The following is a 22,003-nucleotide window of genomic DNA, read 5'->3' as shown; positions in this document are numbered from 1 at the left end:
TTTTTTCAAACTAGACCTTCAGGGCTCCTCTTCCTGTAAGTATGGTGGGGGAAGACATCTCCACTCTTTCCTGGCAATGCTGTAGTTTGAGTTACTGCCTCCAATGTTTTACCTCAGTGGAATATTTTCAGTGAAGTCTTCATCTGGGAGAAGGGTGCCATGCCTAAAATATGAAAATATATTATGTGGCTGAGACACAGGTACGTAAAGGTTAACATGGATGTTTTTCTAGATGAGCCTGAAAACAATAAAGCTGTAGCTTTGTCCAGATGCCCCTGTGAACATCAGTATAACCAGAAAGGATAACGGTGACTTGTTCTGACTTAAGGATATTTCAATACTTTTTTAACCCAAATTCAGTCCATTTAGCAATTTATAGCTGATGTGTTGATGTGGCATCTTGTCTTTTGTAATGATTGTATAAATTTTTTTTGGTGACATTTCATTTACTTGTTGCACCATTATTAGATTTGGGAAAAATGCTTGGAAAACATAGCATAGTCAGCTTGAAGTCGTATTCTCTGCTTGCTCTCTGAGGGGTTGTAGAGAAAGTGCTGTTGTATTTTATGTTGAAGCTCTTACTGTCTTGAAGTAACCCTTTGTTCCTGAGGTTACTGGTAGGGTTGTGTGGTAGCATATGATAGTACCATTAAAAAAACGCATGAATTTGGTACTTCATTATCTGTCAAGTCAGCTTGTCCAAGCTCAGGTGTGATATTTCAGCCATAGTGTGGTAAATGTAAAATAAGACATTGGACAGTAAATGCTAAGATGTTAAGCCATGACCCTGAATTGTTTGCACTTGAATCCTTTTCAATTGGCCTGCCCAGACTTTGCACCAAGCTAACACTTTAATTGAATTATCATACTCTAGAGGACAAAGTTGCTTTAACCAGTGTTATCATGGATTACAACAGATCTTTCTCCAGACTGCTGATCTGCCCCCAAAACGCACATTAGAAAAACAGGAGACAACAGCATGTAGGGTAAAAAGTAAAGAATATCTGAAAACCATCTGCCCTTTGTCCTCTAATTTACATGTGAGTGAAGCTCTGCACTTATAAAGCCATGTAGTGGTAAGTCCTTTCTTAGCTAAGGTGTAAGGCTCAGGTTACAATTCTGTCAGTCTGCTTTTTTCCCCAGTGACCGCCCCATTGACGGGAGATTGAGACTGAGTATCTCATGTCCTATGATAAGCCAGGCTTGCATGCAGGTTTGGAAACTGCACAGAGGGTATCCATTAGTGTCACATACTCATGGGTGGACAGGTTGGTGAGTCAGAGACGTGGATTAAGGCTGTAATACATCTTTATCCTTTCCCAGCAGCGGTGTGCACAGAGCAGCGTTTAAGGCTAGCTTTGTGCAGAAACAGTTACTAGAAGTCAGCATAATTGCTGTGCTGGATTCTGTAGGTCCCTTGCATTAGACCATATCTTATCTAGTTGAAAAGGAACTGTTGCAAGAGCCTTATGGTTGGTAATATAAGAACCACTCCCTTCCTGGAAATTTGAGCTTTCAGAGCTAGGATTCTTGAATGGAAAAGGATTTTCAGACAGAAAGCGAGTAACTTCTCCAACCTGGAGATCTAAAATTTTGTTTAATATCACGCTGTGGAAGTCTAAGTTTTCCTTAAACAGTTTTCGAAAATGGCTTTTTCCATTAAAAGCTTGTGTCTTGCCCTTCTCAGGTAACCTGATGTTGTCCAGCGTCACCCTCATTAAAGTCTATGGTTACGCAGCTGCTTAGGTACAGCATAAACGTAGGCTCCTGCCAAAATGTTTCTGTTTTACCTCCTGTGGACTCATGCTAAAATTGTGTGCTGTGAGCTGGTGTGGGAGATGGAGCCAACTGAGATCCACCTTCCTTGTTCTTTTTTTTCCAATGTGAGGCTCCCAGCTGGATCTATTCAGTCATATTTTTAATACATGCTGTGTGAGTACTAGAGTTGGCACAAAAAAATACATCTAGGATGAGCACTTGGGAAAGGGCATGGGTATCTTGACTTATGTTGAGTTAGTGATTGTGTAATCAAAGCCTGGAAGAGTGGGAGGGGAGGTTTAGAGCAGCAACTGCATTATAGTTGAAAAGGGGGTGTGTTTGAAATGTCTTTTGATAAATTTCTGCACCAGTTTCCCCCTCTTTATTTTGTAGCACTCTAGTGCTAACAGCACATCTGCATTTGCTGTTTTCTGCAGCTCTGCAACATAATACTTCTAGGATGCTTTTTTTTTCTTCCTGAGGTTCTTTGCAGCATAGTTGTTTACCTTTTGGGCTATAAGGAATGTTCTTTCAACTCTTAAGATATCAGAGCACAAAGTCAGTGTTCATAGCAGCAGAAAATATGGCTGAGTTGCAGGTCTCCTTCTGCATTTCTCAGCCCACAGAGCAGAAAGGGACCTAGTGTCCTTCCATGGATGGGTGACTCACTGGCATGTTGTTGCCTCCAGTTCTTCCCTGTGATTTGGCTGTTCTGGTGCCAGGAAATTAGAAACCCACACACCCTGGTTTATGCCAAGCAGATTTGATTAGAGTGCCAGAGAACGCAGTTTTAGAGACCAGGCACCAGTGGTTTGCATTTCTCCAGGGGAAAACCATGTTCCTCTGAATACCCTTTCCAGGTCTTTGCTTGACATTTTGTTGTTGTGTTTTTTTGGGGGGAGTGCAGCCTTTGTAACAAACTGACACCTGATACTGCCTGGAATCCCTTGTGGTTGCCTAAGAAGAAGCATATAAGTGAACCTTGAAGGGGACAAGAGGTTTTAATCCCACCTGGGGAGCAGGTGCTTTAGTAGACCTCAGGAGATTGACACCCCCCTGTACCCAGGTCCAGCCAGCTGTTCCTACGCTCCCTATTCATTTGGTTTTCTCTATGCTTGGGATAACTTTCTACCCATTTGTAGGAATCAAAACTCTAGTGTGCTCTCCTGTCCTTGACTGCTTGCAGTGCAAAGGCTATGCTGGAGACATTTTCTTCTGGAATGAGCTGGGCACATAGTGTGGCCCTGTGGTGCTTTCTGTCCTCCTGTGCAATATGTCTGTACCGTTGTGTATATACTGGCCAATATCTGAAACCGAAGCAGATAATCAGATGAAAGTGCCATATTTATCTGTCTCATCAAGATCTGGAAAGCAAATATTCTCCATTGACTACCAAGATGCTGAATCTTTGCCGAATACAACGTGATAGTTCGCTGTCCTTTGGCCAGATCCAAAGGAGCAGTTGAACATCTATTCATGCCTTGCAACGCTGCACACACTGGCTACACACAAAGCCACAAGCACCCATTGCTTCTGCTGATGAAACTTCTAACTTTTAGGTCAGCTTGTGGAAGGATGCAGGGACTAAGAGTGTCCCTGTCCTTCAGCAGCAGGATGCTTTGAGTTGCTGGCCGTGGCAGTGCCTTGGCTCCTACTTTCTGAGTCAAGGCGTTTGTGTTTTATGACCTTAGTTCTTTCAAATGTTCTTTATCTGCATTGTGGATCTGATTAGGGGAAGATATTTACTTACTGTGAACCAGAACTTGGGTGTGCCCATGGAGATTAATCATGCTAACGGCCGGCTTCCTGAGGTCCCCACGGGGAGATCCTCTAGGTAATGAGCCAGCAAATCACAGGTCCAATTAGAAACTGCAGGCAGTGTCACTGCACTGACTCATGTGAAAGTAAAGCTTAGAGCCTGGCAGAAATAACAGGATGCACAGAGCAGCTGGATGTATCCTGTGAGGACACACCTTGGCATTAGTTGTCTATCCACGCTTACCAGTGGAAAGCTGTGCTAGGGACTTGGGAAACACAAGATATTCTACACAGGAGGCTGGGAGTGTATGTACAAGTTCCAGGATTCCCTAGAATAATGATCCACGCTGCCCCTTTCTCTATGAAAATTATTTGGTGGGAAGAAGCTGTGGAATCAGCCTTTCTGGTATCTGTTTGGAGAGGAAGTTTGAGGACTGCTCAAAGGCATGTTTTTTTTTGCACTTCCTTACTGTATATGTGCCTGAAGGGGGTTAAATCATCTTTTGCTTTGTAACGATGTAGATTCTCAAGTGGGCTGTGATGAAATAACTGACTAATGATGAATGTTCCTCTGCTCATGTTTGCCTGCGCTGGGTTTGTGAAGCTGAACAGGGTGCACGTAGCCTCGCTGCTGACTCAGTCTTCAGCCGCATACGGCTACGGTGGGTTAGCCATAGACAGAAATGTCTTAATTCCAGTTCCTTACAAGCTAAGAGATGCTTTCCCCCTTCAGTATAGCGTTGACAAATGGCTGTTTTCACACGTCTCAAACAAAAGAGCAAATGAACACCAAAACCTGGAAAGATACGGGTCAAAATGTTGTCTCAGTGGGAGTTAGTTCTGTTTCAAGGGAGCTTTGAATGGGCTGCTGAACGTACTCTTTAAGACTTTGTGACTCCTTTGCAGAGTTCTAGCCCATGGTTCCTGAGTTTGTAAGAGTCTATAGTTCCCCTTCCCATAAATACGTTGTTTCTCTTTGTCCTGGTCATCTGCAAAGATGAGAAGCCTGTGGGGTGTCTAGCCTGGAGCTAGGCTGAATTTTTCAGCCCTTTCTTTGCTTTACAAAGTCTGGGTTTTTTTTGTTAATGTTCCTACTGGTGTTCTGAATCTCTTAAGCCATTAATCAGCTTTCACCTTTTCTGGAAAACCTCATGTGCTGTCTATTATGAACACCTCTGTCTATTTTCTTCTGTCTCTCTGGGTTCCTGAAACTCTAATTAAATCAGAGGCTGTGCTGTCCAGCCAGCAGCTGTAACCTACAACAAATGTCTGCCTTGTCACGGAGCTCTAGTTTCCCTGCCTTTTTGTAGGGGCTCTGGCAAGCTTTCCTTCTTCCATAAAGGCACTCTTAGTAAATGCTAAAGGACACTTCTTGTTTATTGCTAGCAACTGCTGAAGATTTTAACCCTCAGCAACATCTTGATCAAGCAGAATGAGCGGTCGCCTGCCAGCTTTGCATCTCCAAAGGATGTCGTCCTTAGAGCTTTGCATTTTTGCAGAAGAACTCGAAACCCTAGTAGCACTGAACATGTGTAGTGTTGGTTATCTGTAACCTCAGCTATCTGATGGGCTGTGCTGGAAGGCAGAAGAGCTGCTGTGTTCAAATGCCAGTGTCTGCCCTTTGGGTACTTCTGGGCTTTAGTCAAAGGAGCCAGACTCGAGTGTGCTGGAACTGCAGTTCAAGCCGCTTTTGTTCCCAGATGTATAATTGGAGAGCCACAAATGTGAGTGGCTTGCTTGATACAACTTTTGTGCTGGTGTCAGGTCTTTTTTTTCCAATACAGACTGCGACTCTGGAATGTGTTCTCTGTACAAATTACGATTGAAAACAAGCCCAGCTGCTTGAATGTGACACAGAGCTCTGCTCCAAGAGTTAGCTACAAAACTGCCTGGGTTTCTCATAACTGAGTGGCAAAGAAAGCAATAGAATCACAGATTCATTCAGGTTGGAAGAGACCTCCAAGATCACCTAGTCCAACCTCCTGACCTAACACTAACAAGTCCTCCACGAAACCATATCGCTAAGCTCTACATCTAAGTGTCTTTAAAGACCTCCAGGGAAATGAGGGGGACATGTGGCTGTTTCTTTTGCTGATATTTTTGTGAACTCATCTTCACAGAGCAATCAGGTACTGTAATAGTATATCCCAACACAAACAGCTGTAGCAAGCTGGCAGTCTGTACTGGTCTGTCCTCAGTGCTGCAGAACTAGTTGTTCTTTCTAGTAATAGTCTGACTCTGTAAGCAAAGATCAAAGTGCCTGTTCAGGAAATATTAACTTAAGGATGGCATTTAGTTTCTTGTGGTTAACTGCTGGCAGTTTTGGAGAGGGTTGTTCACTTCGGACCATTTTGGTTCATGTAGGGTATGTGTTAGAAATGAGACCCAAATAAGAAAGAAATGAGGTCCAAACTGAATGATCGCCTCCCAGAAAATGCCCATGAGCTGGGCTGCTCTAGATCAACCCTGTGATCCTCCACAGGCACAGTCTGATTCTCTCCGAGTGTCCTTTCACCAGTTTCATCATGCTCCAGGTTATCTGAGGTGCTCAGAACAAGACTTTAAAGTGCATATGGAAGACCTGGAGTGTAGTGAAGAGCTTGTTACGTTGTGCACGATGCAGGGTGATGGAGGAAAATTCCACAAGCATACTTTCCTCTGCAGATCCTTTGCCTTTGAGGATCCCAACAATTGTAGCTAGAGTAGGGGCTGGTTTTGTATATCCCAGCTCCCCTCTGGAGTAAAAAGACACCTTAAAATAAAACTAAGCCTGGTTGAGACACAGCCACAGTAGAAGGTAAACAGTAATAAAGCAAGCATCCCGTCATTTTGCCAATGACCTAACCTTTAGGTTAGTTGGTTGCTGCTCAGCACTTTGAAAATGACACGAGTACCAGTTAACATCATTCCTGTTGCCTTTACACACTGTATCGAACTGATAGAGTCATACCAGCAAGGGCATAAAACGATTACATTGCTTAAATATCCTTCACTGTTGCCAGAACTCATTCCTGGTTTGCTCTCCACAGCTTCTTTTTCAGAGAGAGTGCGGAACATGTCTCCAGATGAAATCAAAATCCCTCCCGAGCCTCCTGGCAGATGTTCTAACCACTTGCAGGTTGGTATAAGGCCTCTCTTCCTTTATTTTCTTAAAAGGCTTCTATTTCAGTAGCGAGGGGGATATTTGGGAACTCCTAGTATCCTTCCACAAGTCAAAAATCCAGCATTAAAGCTGAATTTCTAATACACTTGAGTTTGTGTACACTACTTATGCTTTCAATTTTACAGGAATTCTAGTTTAGGAATCCCAAATTAACTTAAAACTGTTTTCCACAGTCTGTGTGCGCCTCTTATACTTTAAAATGGCTCTCAGCCCCACCAATGATACAGAAGCAATGTTTACTGTGAAGGCTGCTATCCTCTTAGCTCAGCAAATTCAGCTCTGTAGGAGAGAACAAATGATTGTTTTTCTACATGAGTCTGAGAATCCCCTAACTGGAATAGTTGAGGCAGCATTGATAAGATTCCTTCTCCACCTACATCTCACTAGATGATAAACATTTAGAGGGAATGCTAGTAACCTAGAGGCAGCAAAAAAAAAACAAATGCATGTTTTCACTGGTACACGCCCAAATAATTGCAATAACCAACTTTTAATCAGTCTAGAACTTTGTCACAGTCTGCTTCCATGATTGTCTCTGCTCTGCCTTGTGATGTAAGACTATTTTTCATCAATTGGGTGAAAAAAAATCACAAAAAATATAAAAAATAAATGGTACTAAGGACTTGATTCATACAAATCTGTGTCTTGCAATATTACTAACTGAGGCTCTGGCTCTGAGTTGGAGCAGGAATGATATCGTGTCCGTTTGGAATATCTCATGTACCCAGCTTGCAGTGTGCACAGAGGAGTTGGTGTGAGCATTTGTTGATGGCATGCTATTTAACACCTGGCCAAACTGTGAGCTGCTATGGGGCTGTTTGCCAATGCTGCCTCTTAACTGAATATTGAGGAATGTCATCTGCTGTAGAGCAGAAGAGAAGAGCTTAAGCTACCTTCCATTGGCAGACTTTGACTTCTGGTCTGAGAGGAATTCTGTAGGCTTCTGTGTATAACAAAACTTATTCCCAGAAGTGGAGGAGCACTTTCTGCTCTGGTTTCCCATCCGTGACGGAGGACAGAGCAGTAGCTGCTGTTTCCTACCATTCGCTTGAGTAGTTATTACTGCAGTAACTGCAGTTTTCTGCCTAGTAAAAGTACAAGTAAAGAATCGCTTCTGGAGTGCTCTATAAAGTAAGGTACTAATGTGATCTGGATGGTGAGTCATTCTGAATCACCATGCCACACTTTCTTCTCCTCCGCTTATTGTACCTGGGCACACCCATTCACCCTTTTATGCTGTAGGAGGGTTCTGTTGTTCTGACATCAGAGAATTAGTGTGTTAGATCTGAGGAATGCACAGAGCTTGAGAGAATAGGCAGAATAAAGCAGATCCTATTCCCCTTTGACAGCAGTTCACTGTGTTAAATCAAAGGAGAGCTGTCCTCTGTTAGCGGGTCAAACCACATCTTAGAGCACTTTGAGCAAGGAGATGGGATTGTTCTTCAGATTCAAAACATTCTAGGCTTTTACTGTTGATATACTGCTTTATTCTGTTAGCTATTCGTCTAATAAACTGTATCTTGGCCAAGAGGAATATTCCTTGTTATAAGGTGACCCAGTAGGTCCCCATCTATGGACATTATCAATGTGAACAGGTCACAAAAGGGGACGTTTATTTCAATCGCTTCAACTCCCCAAATTAACCTCCTTTTTGTAGTTGTTCCTTCAAACTTAATGGTGTTTATATTGCATGTGAAGACTATGTGACTTGTTGCTAATTTTGTGAGGACCTCATGAAAACTCTTTTGCAAAGCTTTTTTTAAAAAAGTTGATGAAATATTAGGTAAGTACTTTTATTCAGATGTCAGTGAACCCTTGGAAAATAGTTTTGTATTTGAGTTGACTACGCATACAGACGGAGACAATAAGTGACTTATGTGGAAGCAACACAGGAAAACTGACTCACCTCTGGCATCTTGAAAGATTGAAGTCCTAGCCTTTAGTCTTCTGTGAATCCTGCTAAAGTATGTGTTCCATCCAAAAGTTTCCACTTCGGCATCACCAGAGTAAAAAATACACCTAAGGCCTTCTACCTTGCTGAAGGAGGAGGAAGAAATAATCATGGTTACCTTTAAATTGTTCAGCCTTCTCGGTAGGTAGACTGCTTGTTCCCACCTGAGTCAGCTGAGCTATCTTTCATATCTTAGGGGCTTGTTGCTTCACAAAAATGTTCTCAGGAGGGATTTAAAGTGCATCATTCCTAAGAGTGTTTGGCTGCGGGCATTCACCACCAGTAATACCTGCTGATTGTGTTGTCCAGTGGGCTGGCTTAGTTTTAGTTCTCCAGCAGAATGTGACCTATCTGTCACCCAGGCATAGCCATGAGCCTTGACTTCTGCCCACTGCAGCCCAGCAGCGAGTCTTCAGGTGCGTGGCAGACTGGAGGGAGGTCACTGTATGTTGAGGGAGAACCCTCCTGGAATTCACGTGTCCCTGCTGGAGCTGCCTTCTGCTCCCCTTCTGAGGGCAAGGAGCGTGTACTGCTGCCTCAAATGCAAATCTTCTGTCTCAAATGCAAATCTTTAATCACTGGAGCCTTCAGAAAGTGCAAAGATCAATTGCTGTACCCACGCGGGTGGTTCATGGAGAAGATGCTGTCAGACCTTAAAGCAGGAAGTGTCTGTACTAACCGATCTGCCTGGCCTTAGGGTAGAGGTGGAATCCTTGCTCAGTGCGAGGTCACTGGTTCAGCTGTCTTGTTTCCACATGTATGCTTTGATAGTCAGCTGGAACACTCATCCTTTTTGTATTGTCTCACCCTGTAATCTTGCTCCCTTAGGATAAAATTCAAAAGCTGTATGAGAGGAAAATAAAAGAGGGCATGGATATGAACTACATCATCCAAAGGAAGAAGGAATTCCGCAACCCCAGGTGAGCTACCATCTTTTCCTGTGAAGCCAAAGCAGCACACAGCAAAATTCAAGAATTTTCTTCTTGCTTGGAGCAGTTACAGGACTTTTGTAAGTTGCTATTGCTTAAAAAATTGAGAAAGGCATAATTTGACAGTAACTGAAATGGTAAAACTCTTAAAGCTCTTCTTTGGTGCTCTATGAAGCAGCACCTAGGTTAGCATAGCAGTTAGGTATGTAAATGTACAGGCTTTGGATTAAATATTTTAGAAAATGTGTCTGCTGTGGGAGCTGGGAGATGGACTAGAAAGAAGTGGGAAATAATGTGGTTAATGGCATGCCACATCCATCACAGCAAGCACAGCAGCACAGGTGCTGATTTTACTCTTAGTGTGAGGAGGTGACAATTTCTTCTTACTAACAAATCTGAAGCACTTCAGTTTAGCAGAATGAGCGAGCTTTTAAGTAATTTCTGGTCTTTCCTTTGCAGCATCTATGAAAAGCTGATCCAGTTCTGTTCAATTGATGAACTTGGTACAAATTATCCAAAGGTGAGGTGCAGTAATTTTGTCTGTCAAGGTGAAAGATGATACAGGGCTGGCTGTGAGCTCTTATATCTGGCTTTCTTTACCCTTCTTGTTTAGAGGCCCTGTAAGGAACTTTTGTCTGATTCTCTACATTGAAGTGAACATTTTCACGTGGTATTGAGCCTCAGTGCCTCCAACTTCATTTTAGTGAATGAAAATTGCTGAAGTGTGTACTCCTGGGGGGAATAGAAGCAGAACAGCAGAAGAATGTGTATCTTATCCCAGCATCTTTTTAGTTTCAAGGCTGTTTATTCTTTTACAACAGTACATGGACCCATAAAAGAAAATCTGATGTAATCTTTGTGTCACTGGCATACAAGAAATAATCAGTAATGAATATCATCAGTGAATAGCAACATATGTAATATTTTGAGCTGGAGCTTGTGTATATGTGGAAATAGACCTAATATGATTTTTCTTCTTTAGGATATGTTTGATCCTCATGGCTGGTCAGAGGATTCGTATTATGAGGCACTAGGTAATTCTGTTTTTTTTTTTTTCCTGTCCTAACTTAGTTCTTTGTATTTTGTAGTTAATTAACTGCACTGGAGTCTTCACTTTCTTTATAAATGAGAAGTATCACATGCTGCTTTTTAACTACATCATTCCGGTTGGATGTGCCTCAATGTTATTGATGCTTCATCAGTCTGGAAAGCCCTTTCATTGAAATTGGTTCTTCAATGTTTTCATCTTAAATCATTAATTTAGTGCAATAATGCTTTTTTTGTACACAGTTTGAAGTTTTTGATTGCTTGTGATGGGAAGTGTGTGAGCAAAAGGTAGTTATGGCTTTTTACCATTTCCAGTGCTTCTTGTAACTTCTGTTCTTTCTCAGCAAAAGCCCAGAAGATTGAGATGGACAAATTGGAGAAGGCCAAGAAGGAGCGCACAAAGGTAGCTATTCAAAATCAAAAGAGGACTGAGATGTGGGGATTTTTTTTTTCGTTTCCCTGCTAAATTTCATTTTGTTCCTTTGCTGTTTTTTCTGTGAACTACATTCTGTACTAATAATTCCCATTTTCCCTAGTTTGTTCTTCTCACATGTCTTTTTTTTTTTTCCTTGACTGAACAAATAAAGTTGTTTGCCCTTCCTTATAGGTCCATTTATCTAGACTGTTTATCCCCCTGTTTTTGCTGCTGTTTTGTCATTTATCCCCCAGTTTTTGCTGCTGTTTTGTCAGTATTTTTAAGCCAGAGTTCATAAAATGGTATGCAGTAGGACAGATACAGGCAAGATACTGCTTAAAGTACAGCTTTTTTGTCTTAATCTATGACATTCTGCTTGGTGACATAGCCTAGCATAGCTTGATTTCTTCACCATATCTCATTGTGAGACAATATTTACTTTCTTTTCTCTTTGATATTGCCTTCTTGCTTCTAATTTCCAGAAACATTGAGCATATTTTAACTTTAACTGGGAGCGTCTGGGCTTGTCACAAAATGTACATTGTTCTGTATCTCCCCCAAAAAAGAACACAGAGGAGCTTTTTATTCCTGTCCCAGAGTGGTGTTGCCTTTTTAGCTAGTGGCTGGCATTAGAGAACTGTCTAAAGTCAGAGACTGCCTTCTAACCTTGCAGAACACTCCTCCAATATTCAGTATGTGAAGGTATTTTTTTCTTGCAGTGCGTGCTGTATCTTGCTACTTGTTTTGTTTTTTTGCACAGCAACCCAGGTATCTGATTCTTTCCTTGCCCATATCTGCAGTTTTGAAAATATGAGATTGCATGCTGTTGTAGGTCTTGTTGCTAGGTTTCCTGCTATGATGCAGTTACAGTAAATCATGCAGGTAGGGGCTTGTTCTGCACGTTTCTTAAAGAAAAAAGCACAGGGATTTCTGCCTATAAATATACATACTGTAAGACCAGGATCTCTCCTTTCTGAGTTGTCAGATTTCTCTGCTTATGCCAGTTAACAAATGTTGTCATACCTGACTTAAGATCTGGGACACAGGGATCCTCAACCATCATGACTTCATGCTTTGACCTCAGGACTGCGTCTTACTTCCTGCTTACTTCCAGTCAGCTCTGAGACCAGTGTTTCATGTGACACTAAAGCTGGTTTTAAAAACAGAGGTGTTGTGTTTTTTTTTTAAAACAAACAAACAAAAACTATAATATATTAACACTTTTATCTTTTCCAATTTCTCATATTTTTTTTGTCTCCCTTCCCAGATTGAGTTTGTGACTGGCACTAAGAAGGGCACAACAACAAGTGCTGCCTCTACAACAACTACAACAGCCAGTACCACGGTGGGAGGTAAAGACAAGTTGTAACTGTACCTATTAAGCTGTAGTACGGCTGGGGTTAATGCTTCCTGGGAACCCTGAAACTTACTTGTTGACTGTATATAATACAAGACAGTATTTCTTCCAGGGATTAATGGACTAGCTTTCCTCTAGCCCCTATATCATGACTGTCCTTCTGCAGTGAAAGCCTGGGGATGGGTTAGATGGTGAAGAGGTTTATTAGTTGGTCAAGAAATCTGCTGATGTCTTTACTGTCAGAGTCAACTGTCTCCCATTTTGCTGGAGTTCATGTGTACAGTTTTACTTTGACCCTTGAGGTATAAAGTCACCTTTCCTCCACAGCACTTACTGGCGGTGTATGCTGACATTAATGTGAGAGAAAGCTGTTGAGTGAAGCAGTGGTGCCTTAAGAGTTGACAAGACAGGCTGTTACAAAAGGATTGGTGTGACCTTTAACACAATGCTAATCCTTGTTTGCTTGATCCAACTCACAGATGCACAGAAGAGGAAGAGCAAATGGGACTCAGCCATCCCTGTCACAACGATAGCTCAGCCCACCATCCTCACCACTACTGCAACGCTGCCAGGCGTTGTCACAGTGACAACCAGTGCGAGTGGATCCAAAACTACGGTCATATCAGCTGTTGGCACCATTGTGAAAAAGGCAAAGCAGTGACTAGCATGCCGGGCCTGGATTTTCGGACTGATTGTCATTGAAGCTATTGTTCTCGAAAGGGAGGGGTAGCTTTCGCCTTTGGTAAAAGATGACAAGATTCTTTGAAACAGACCACAGTTCCCATTTGAAAGAATGGGGGCAGGAGCAGGCATGCCAGCTGTGTGCCCACAGGAATGGACCTCTGCCGAAAATGCCTCTGTCTTTTCTTGCTGCGGGAAGAACCAGTCTGTGTGTTGTGCTTGGAGGAAGGTTGTATGTAAAGTCAGCTTGTAAAAGTTAGCTTATTAAATTACTGCATTAGGTTCTTATCCTACTTGAGAGTCTGGTGTAAAAAAAAAGTGGTGATGGAATATCAGATTACCCTTGTGTATTCCAGGTCATCCTCAAAGGCTGCTGCTTGTAAAACGTACCTCCCTCATGTGCACTAATTTGGTTTCAAGGGAAGTAGAGCAGAGACAATTGGTCAGTGTCCATCTTCAAATGTGTAGCAGAGACTTAAGGATCAGTCTACATCTATGAATGTAGGCTCACTCCTTGTTATAGTACTGACATCTATCTGTACCTATGTGCATATCTGTGTAGATCTTAGTGATCGTGTGTCAAATAGCTGAAATATTGAGGTAACTACTGAAGTTGTCATGATACCATCCATCCAGGATGGAGATTTCTATGCAGAAGCCGTAAGCTGTAGAGGTTTGATTTGTGAACTCATTTGTGAAGACCTGTGCAGAAAACCGTTCCATTGCCATGGAGTGAGATCGGACAGCAGATAATCAGAGAGTACCTGAACTTGAACTTGACTGTGATCTTGTCTTTGTAGTAGTGTTGTACCCTGAAGTGCACACATGGCACTGCTTGCTCCACTGTTGTGAAAGTATTTTCAGTTGAAATTTTTATTGTATAAATCTTCTTACTTGTGTTGCAAAAAAGTTATTATAAAAATGGAAAGTCTTTAAAAACTGGTGTCATACGTGTGTCTGCATTTGTCATCTCGGTGATGGAGAATAAATTATCCATTTGTTACACCTTAGGTTACAGATAGCATTAGGCAAGTATGTCATGGTTCCGTGAGAGATGGAGTGGTGTCACATTACTGTTTGTTTGGTGTTTTTTTTTTTTGAAATATCAAACACTGAAGGAAAAAAATGGGGCATTAAAATTATTTTGATTGGAGATACTTTTGTTATAGAGGATGTCCTGAAATAGCTGGTAACTCAGCTGTTCTTAATGGTATTTTTTCACATCTGCTCCAGCACCTTGAAGTTGAAGTTACCTTCAAGTACTAGCAGCTGTGCTTTTCTGTAAAACTTCCATCTACAGAGGCCAGTCACCTAAAGAGGAGCTCAGCAGCAAATGAAGCATTTTGCTTGCTGTTCTGAGGTAAGTGGGATAGATAACTTGAATGGTTCTGCTTCTTTAGAGAAAAAGCTGCTGCTGTGGATTTCTTCTCTTTGTTCTTCTCTTTGCAGTGGTCACTTCATGTTATATAAATAGTCTTTAATTCTTACACCGTGATTTTTCAGGTTTGATAGTTTTACTGTTTTCTGTTTTCTTAAGTAAAACTCCTACTTAAAGCCTGTTTTATTGTGTTTTTCCCTAATGCATAAGCAGTGATAGAAGATACGATTGCTAGATCAGTAAAAGTGTAAGGTTCTTAGAATTTGATGTTGCTTTTTCAGGTTTTTATATACCTTATGTCACTCCTGATTTAAATCTTGCATTTATGGAGACTTCAGGAAGATAAATAAGAGTCTTCTCTTTTGGGACTTAGACTACTCTACAGAAGGTGGCGATTTCCACCTGAGGCGTTGAAGGTGTTTCTTCCTTTGTCTTGAGGAGAGTTCACAGTTTTGGGGTGTTTCTTTTAAAGGCCAAGGATTTATTTTTGGTGGGAAATCCAAGCCGTCAGATAGCTTTGCAACCCTGTAAAGACTTCTGTCTAGAATATCTTGTACAATTCCAGCCTATTTAAAACATGTATGGTTTAAACATTTTAAAGTTCTGCTGATTGGTATGTGGATGAAGATACAGCAGTAAAAAAATAAAAATAAAAATGGACCCCAGCTGCTGCAGTTTTTCAGCCTATAGATTAATGGCAAACTGGGCAGCAGAATGATCACTGCAATTAGTTTAATCCTATGAATAGGAGTGGGAGGTGTGTCTGGGCTTCTACAACAACAAACACTCCTCTAATGAATGTCCTCATATACCATGAGCAAGTCTGTCTGAAGCTGGGTGAGATTAAATATCTTGCTGGGGTGTGTTCCCATACCCGAAGTGCAGCCTAGTACCAGAGGTACCGGCCACTCTTGTGCATCCATTCTCTGTTTAATAACTATCTGGTGGTAAACACAAAGTTGGAAAGTCAGACTACTTTGTGGTACCTGACCTTGCAGATTACGCCTAAATATGAATGTAAGCTTTAATGGAAAAGACTTTTTCTATAACTTTTCTATAACAACTGGTTAACCTTTGCCTAATGCCTAATGTTGGATCAGAAGTGGTTGCTGTTTCCTGACAGACAAAAAAAACAAAAAACAAACACGCACAAAACCCTGCAGATGCAATCTTTTTTAGACTGCCTACACTGCTGTGATGTGAAATTTGTTCCTGATTTTTTTCCTTGTTTGCTTTCTCAATTTCATTAGTAACTTGGAAAAACTGTATTCCTTGCAAGTAAACAACTGAATCTGACTGATAATGCAGTAAAAGTCATTCTTGATCCTAACCTGAAGTAACTGTGCTAGATGACTTAGCTTGATTACAGGGAAATATTATTCACCTAGTTAAACATGTCAGCACTTGCACCTCTGCATGCTGTATTGTATCACGAAAAGTAGCCAGGGAAAGTGTGCGAATTTCTTTCTGAAAGCCGCTACCAGGTAGCAGCATGCAGCTCCACATGCACCCAGGGAATAAGTTTGCAGGAGGAGAAGGACTTGAGAGAAAAGCATTGCCAGCTGCTGTGAATTTGAAGCTGGGCTCCAGCCTCTTTCTTGGCACCTGACACAAGGCAAATGCTGAAGTGTTTGGGGGGATGAATCATTTAACTACAGAAGCTACCGAACATTGTTTAAGTGCAAGTATCTTATTCATATCTGACATCCTGGCACCCCACCCTTCCTCTTTCCATGCACCCTCTTCCTTCTTGCTCTGTTGTTCCAGACTTCTGGCTTTCTTTGCGTGCTTTGTGGTCAGAGCTGCTCGTTTCACTCCCACCTTGCCGAGGCAGGCAGGGGCTGACGATGCCCTACAACTGCTCATCAGTAGGGCTTGATATTCCTGAAGAGGTTAAGGGAGAGACTTCCTAAAGCTGGCTCCTGGGTAGTGCTGAGGCAAGCTGCACAGAGGTGGCAGGGAGGCACCTGGAGCAACACTTTTCAACCTCTTCAGGTACCCAGCTCTGCAAGAGACCTGGCAGTATGGGGCATCTGTCAGCTCCATCTCGTGATTGTTTGTTATCTGCAGTAGAGAAAGCTAACTTGAAGCATGAATGGCTTTTTTTTTATTATTATTTTTTTCTTTTTTTTTTTCTCCCTCCTCTCTCCTTTCCAAAAAGCTGAGGTAGAAATGCCAACCATTGTATAACAACCTTCCAGCTCGTACAATAGCTCCTTGCTCTTGTTTATCCTGCGTGCTACTATCGGAAGTAATACACAGACACAGTTTGGAAAATACAGTTCTAGGGAAAAAAACCTCTGCTATTTCTGAGGATAGGACATACAGGTTGGTAGCTTGCACTCAGCTGTGGTCAGCCAGTGCATGAAAAAGGTGGAGGGAGCTTCAGGTGTGCAGAAGTAATGTCCTGACAAAAACCCTCCTCTTTCCTGGCCTCTGACAGCCACTGTCTTAAGTCCTAAAACAGGAGCTTCAACTAACTTGCTTGTTATAAATCTGTTTGTGCTCACACCAAACACCAAAGTGGCTGTGTCGCTGCTGCTGATCTCCAGAGGGCTGAAGAGTGCTGGGGTGTTTAAATGCAAGTGTTTTAAGTAGCTTTGAGCCGTGTCTGTGCTCCACTAAAGCAAACTTACAATGTAAATGGCTAAAAGGTTCCTTATGCTGCTTCAATAATTATTGCTCAGGCTGCGCTTCCAGCTACTGAAAGTCTTGCTGCCTCTCCCCAGAGGAGCCTAATCGTACCCAGGAGACTAAAACTGGTCCCAGTCTCATTACTCCGCTGAGAACTGAAGGCTAACGCTCCTAGAAAACCACAGGTCTTCTGCTTACCGCCTTTAAGCACAGGTATTTCCCAACCTGAGTGGGTTTCTTAGCTGAAACTCCACGCTGGTGTCTGCCCGCCGTCCCGGGCTGCTCTGGGGAGGGAGGAGAGCTCCGTGGCCAAGTCCTTCTTGGCAGGCTTGGCTCTGCTTTCACCCTCCCTTCTGAAGCCTTTTCTCCCACCTCCGTGCCCTGAGGTGTTGATTTTCTTTCCTCTTTGCTTACTGTGATTTCAAGACCCATCCTCCTTTGATGCTGTTGTGGGGAGGGCTTTTTGGGGAGGATTTGCTTTGGTTTGCGTCTGGCTTGGTGCTGACTGAAGGAGCAGGTGGGGAGGGGCAGCCCTTGCCAGCCCCACCTCGAGCTGAAATGCGAGCACCTGAAGCTATGTTTTAGTTGGACTGCTGCTGCGCTGTCTGTTTTAAGAGAGTTATTTACTGAGGCTTTAAAAAAAAAAAAAAAAAAGTTCTTACCAAGGCTTTGGGCTATGCCAGGGCTTTGCCGAGGATCCAGTTGGTGCGAGCAGCGCGGAGGTGAAGGCTTCAGCAGGCGCCCAGCCAGCCGCCACCTGCACGAGCTCCTTTCCAGCTCTGCATCGGTGCAGGGGAGAGGGAAAAAAATAATACACACACACACACACACACATGTAGTTTTCTGCAAAGCCCCCTCAAATAGAGGCCCTTTGCAGTGTGCCCAGGCAGCTCCCAAAGGAGCATGGGCTGCTCGGTCCCACAAAGAAGTGAATCCAGGAGAGCGCAGGGCTCTGACCTTCAGACCTTCAGAGAGCTGTTTTTCAGCAGGGCTCTCTCTAACAGTCAAATAAACACATTGCTGTTGAGAAGCAAGAGCCACCGGAGTCTCCTCTCCTTTTGGTGAGTGTTTACAGCAGCCTCCTGTGTTTAGGCATCACTTTTGCAGCAGGGTTTCCCACCTCTTAGCCTTGCCGTGCACCTCTGTTCCTCTCAGCGTTTATATTCAGCTTCCTTCCTTTTGTTCCAGGCCAGCGCCATGGACACTGGCGGCTCCAACATTTAAGCCTTTGTTTATTTGAAGCCAGTCTTTGGCTGGGGCTGGGCTCGTGCCTTCGGTTGCCAGTAAACAGCCAAGCATCAGGATCTCACAAGAAAAGGTTTTGCCTTTTCACGTAGAAAGGCGTCTGTCTGTCTGTCTGTCCTCTGCCATCTTGTTAGGAAGCAAACAAAGCCGTGGGCCTGCCTGGCGGAGCAGTGCTGAGAGGTGGTCGCTGCTGCTTCCAACCCCTTGTCGCTACGTGGCCCATTGCAGTCCTGGTGTAAGGTGACCAAAGGTGACCGTCCCTCTTCGCTCCTGGTTTGTGCTGGCTGGCTCCTGACAGCGCCTCACCCACACATCGCTGTCTTGCACGGCGCCGGCCAACACAAACTGGGAGAAAAGGAGAAATCCCAGAGAATCTTTCAAACGTAACCTCAGGGTGTTTTCAGCCTTGGGCTGCTGGATGAGAAGCCAGAGTGGAGGGTCCTGCTTTCTCTGGGTGGATGTTGCCATTGTTGCATGCTGAAATTTTGTCCTGGATCCTTTACCTCTTGTGTTGTGGCAGCTCTCTTATCTCTTGCTGCCTGTACATCCCAGGGACAAACGTGTGTCTGGTGCCCAGCACAGAGATTTCCCTTTATGTGCGTGTTTATGGCGGGGGGCATCTATTGCACAGCAAAGGACACGCAGGGTGAAGGCTGTCCTAGGGAAAAGGCTGAGGAAGAGCACCCGGGAGGGTTTCATCCTGTGCTTTTAATTACCTAGATAATTATATTAAGCCTACTTTAGTGTAATAAATTATGTGCACGCTAATAATGCTATTAAGCATTCCTTAGATTGCCAGATAGTCTAAAGGATATTGCCAATACAGTGAACAGGATAGTATGGCAATCAAAAAAAGTCTGTTTTAATTTTATCAGTGAACGTGTGTGTGTGTACAGAATTCGGAGAGGGAGTGCCCGTGTTTCAGCAGTAGGGTGTTGGATGTAACCGCTCAATGGATCTGGAGAAGGCCCCAGAGCTGCCTCTGGGTGCACTGTGGTAGCAGGACAGGGAGAAGAAATGTTCTGTACGAGAGAGGATTAACCCCCAAATCACTTGTAGTTATCAGCAATTGGCACTTGGACTGGTAGCCCCAGCAGAGAGCAATAACCCAGTGGGAGCTGTAAGGATGGCTGTCGGTGACTCCAGAGACTCCTTCCAGGAGCCAGCGTGAGCATCCTCCACCTCGAGTGCAGAAAGGAGGCCGGTCAGATAAAACAATTGCACGTTTTACCTCCGGTGCCTGGCAGCACGGCTTACTGCAGCACAAAGGGAGGAGAACTGCAGAGGCTGCCAGGAGCTGGGCACAGCTGGTGGACGGGAGCAGAGAGCCAGGGCCTGTGAGCAGACACATCTTGCTGCCCTCCAGCCTCAGGAACCAAACCCAGCTTTCATCTACGTGCAACAGCATAAACCCATGCTGCTGCTGCTCCCGGGGCTCCCCCAGCCCCACCGGGCCTGATCTGCCCCCTGCCATCGGCTGCTTCCACGGCTGAAGCAGCAGAGCCCCAGCTGTGGTGTCGCAGCGAATGTTTGTTGTGGTTCAAAACAAAGCAAGCGAAAGGAAAACCCCTAATCTGCAGATTTATTTGTTTTAATCTGGGAAATGGCATCTCCAAAAGGGCAAGATTAAGGGTGAGATTGCAAAGCTGAGCACTCAGAAACCGGGCAATAGCAGAGTGACGCTGCCTGTGCCACCCGCGGTTGCCCCCCTTCCCGTTTCCTGTTTGCTGTGATTTTTCGTGGAACGAGCACATCCTCCTTTTTTCCTGGGGACTAATCCATTTGCTCACATTTACTCAAGCTTCACATTTCTTGCAGCGAAAGGAATCCGGTTCCTTGCTTTCATTTCATTCGATGCTCAGTCACCGTCGTTGCGGAGTCAACCAGCAGCTGCCGTGATGCTGTGTTAAAAACGAGAGGCCCAAAGCACCCCGATAATATTTTTAAACTCCAGGACAGACAGGAAACATCAAATTTATGACTGCGATCAGAATTTTTTTTTGCCTGTCTTTTGCTATTGTTGGTAGTGAAGTCAAACGGGACGCAGGGTGATCGGGGAGCCAGCACAGAGCCCCTGCTCTGCTCCCGTGCGCTCAGCACCACGCGGGGCTGCTGCACAGATCAGCTCCGAGCCCCGACAGACCCCAACCCCTAAACAAAAAGGCAGCTGTGGGGCAGAAAAAGCCTTCCCTGGGGCTGGCGGTGCGGCCAAGCTCCCTGCCCGCTGCCTGCTCAGCCCTTTTCCTGCAGGATGGTGCTTGGGAGGGAGGGTCCGGGGCGGCTGCACGGGCTGTGCCTGCCCGTACAGGTGTGCGAGACGCGGAGGAATGCCAACCACTGAGTCACGGCCCCCCTCCCGCCCCAGCTGGGATAAAGCTCGTCCTCACCTGGGCACGGATCTCACTAGCACAGCTCCCACCTCCGCTTCCCCCTCCCCAGCCTCTCCATCGGGCACCCCCGGGACCAAAGGGCGGCAGCGAGGGGAGAACGGAGCCAATTTTTCGGCTGGGGGGGCACGGGAATCCCAGCAGAGGTATGTCAGCCCGCCGGCTGCCTGCCCTCCCCGCGGGACTGGAAGTTGACGTTTAACCGGAAAGAGAAAGGGGACAGAAAATAGAGAGGAGGGAATTAAAAAGAAAAAAAAAAAAAAAGAAAGAAAAGAAAAGAAAGAAAAGGCCAAGCCTGGAGCTCAACTGGTGGCAGCGGAGCAGCGAGCTCTCCCCTTGCCTTCGGAAGAATTTCTTGGCTTGCTGTGTGGGTGCCTGTTATTTGGATTGTGGCAGAGGATTTGGACGTTGAGTCAGCTCCAGCGCTAATGAGGTTTGTGGAATTAATTCCTCTTCGCTCTGTATTGTCAGGCTTGTTTGAATTTTGCCATGTTGATTAACTCGGGGGGCTAATGAAGGTGCAGGGCTTGCTGCGCGGGGAGGTAGGCACGGAGCAGAGCTGGGTGGGCTCAGCTGCGTGTGTGCCTGTGTTCCCCTTTTCATCCAGGTTTAGTTATGTGCTTTCCCCTGCCTTTTTGCTGGAAACAGCCGTGCTCATGCCTGAGCAGCTTTGCTTTGCAGAGCCATGCAGGGCGCTTTTCCTTTCCCAATTTATTTGGTTGAACGAGGTGCTGTGCCCACACCGCAGGGCGTGGGACAGCAAAGAGCCTGCAGGGAGCAGGTTGTTGCCATCGCTTTTTGGAGACAATTTGTGAGAGGTTACAAAGATGACCTTCCCTCCCTCTGCCTGCCCCATTTCCAGGAGAAAAGTCGGTGGTGCCGTGGAGCTGGCACCTGGGGCGCAGCTCCTGGGGTGGCACAGCCCCCGGGGGACACAGGCTATTTGCAAAACGGGTCACTGGGTGCAAACCCCATGGAGCTGTTTGGAGCAAGGGAAGGGGGTGATCTGGAGAGAAAAAGGCCAAGCATGAGTTGGGGTCAGGCTGTTTTTTTGCTGAGCTGCAAACGCTGGTGTGTTTTGTAGCTGGGGAGTCTGAAATTCGGTGCGTGGAGACTCCCAGCTGCAGGGACTCAGCTGGAGAGGGAGAAGTAAAAATTTTTGCTGAAACTAAACAAAATCACAGGCAAACGTGTTGTGGTGTTTGAACAACGCTTTGATTTGTGAGTCAGGCTTCTGGTACTTCTCTGGGGGTCCATCCTGATCATTTCCAAGTTATCTGAGGTCAGTGCCTCCATGTGT

The 22,003-nt window shown here is 44.5% G+C and overlaps 2 protein-coding genes and 1 long non-coding RNA gene across 8 annotated transcripts in view; 2 read left to right on the top strand and 1 right to left on the bottom strand.

Annotated features, from left to right (window-relative positions):
* Window positions 1–13,998, top strand: part of SAP30BP (SAP30 binding protein) — a 31,831-nt gene extending 17,833 nt beyond the window's left edge. For both annotated transcript variants that reach the window (XM_027471308.3, XM_027471307.3), the window contains 7 exons: window positions 6,546–6,634; window positions 9,459–9,550; window positions 10,019–10,079; window positions 10,542–10,593; window positions 10,951–11,009; window positions 12,289–12,373; window positions 12,858–13,998. In XM_027471308.3, the coding sequence (XP_027327109.2) occupies window positions 6,546–6,634; window positions 9,459–9,550; window positions 10,019–10,079; window positions 10,542–10,593; window positions 10,951–11,009; window positions 12,289–12,373; window positions 12,858–13,039 (620 nt within the window). In that variant the 3' untranslated portion in view covers window positions 13,040–13,998. The remainder of the gene's footprint in view (window positions 1–6,545; window positions 6,635–9,458; window positions 9,551–10,018; window positions 10,080–10,541; window positions 10,594–10,950; window positions 11,010–12,288; window positions 12,374–12,857) is intronic.
* Window positions 15–20,845, bottom strand: LOC110351405 (uncharacterized). The gene is made up of 3 exons (XR_002398832.4): window positions 20,704–20,845; window positions 17,734–20,217; window positions 15–163 (listed from the first exon to the last, which is right to left on the bottom strand). It is a non-coding gene; the product is annotated as an uncharacterized lncRNA (long non-coding RNA).
* ITGB4 (integrin subunit beta 4) overlaps window positions 14,147–22,003 on the top strand; it is a 33,435-nt gene continuing 25,578 nt past the window's right edge. Inside the window, exon 1 of one of the 5 annotated variants that reach the window (XM_027471297.3) lies at window positions 14,147–14,419. Coding sequence is in view for 4 of the 5 variants with exons in the window: in XM_027471295.3 (XP_027327096.2) it covers window positions 21,132–21,136 (5 nt within the window). In the remaining variant the exon portion in view is untranslated. Of the gene's footprint in view, window positions 14,420–20,565; window positions 21,137–22,003 lie in introns of those variants that run through there. The other 4 variants (XM_027471295.3, XM_027471298.3, XM_027471299.3 and 1 more) reach the window with 4 other exon arrangements.

This window comes from Anas platyrhynchos, chromosome 19 (assembly GCF_047663525.1).
Source record: "Anas platyrhynchos isolate ZD024472 breed Pekin duck chromosome 19, IASCAAS_PekinDuck_T2T, whole genome shotgun sequence".
NCBI lineage: Eukaryota > Metazoa > Chordata > Aves > Anseriformes > Anatidae > Anas > Anas platyrhynchos.
The sequence above is the reverse complement of the archived record's forward strand: the minus strand, read 5'-3'. Positions and strand labels throughout refer to the sequence as shown.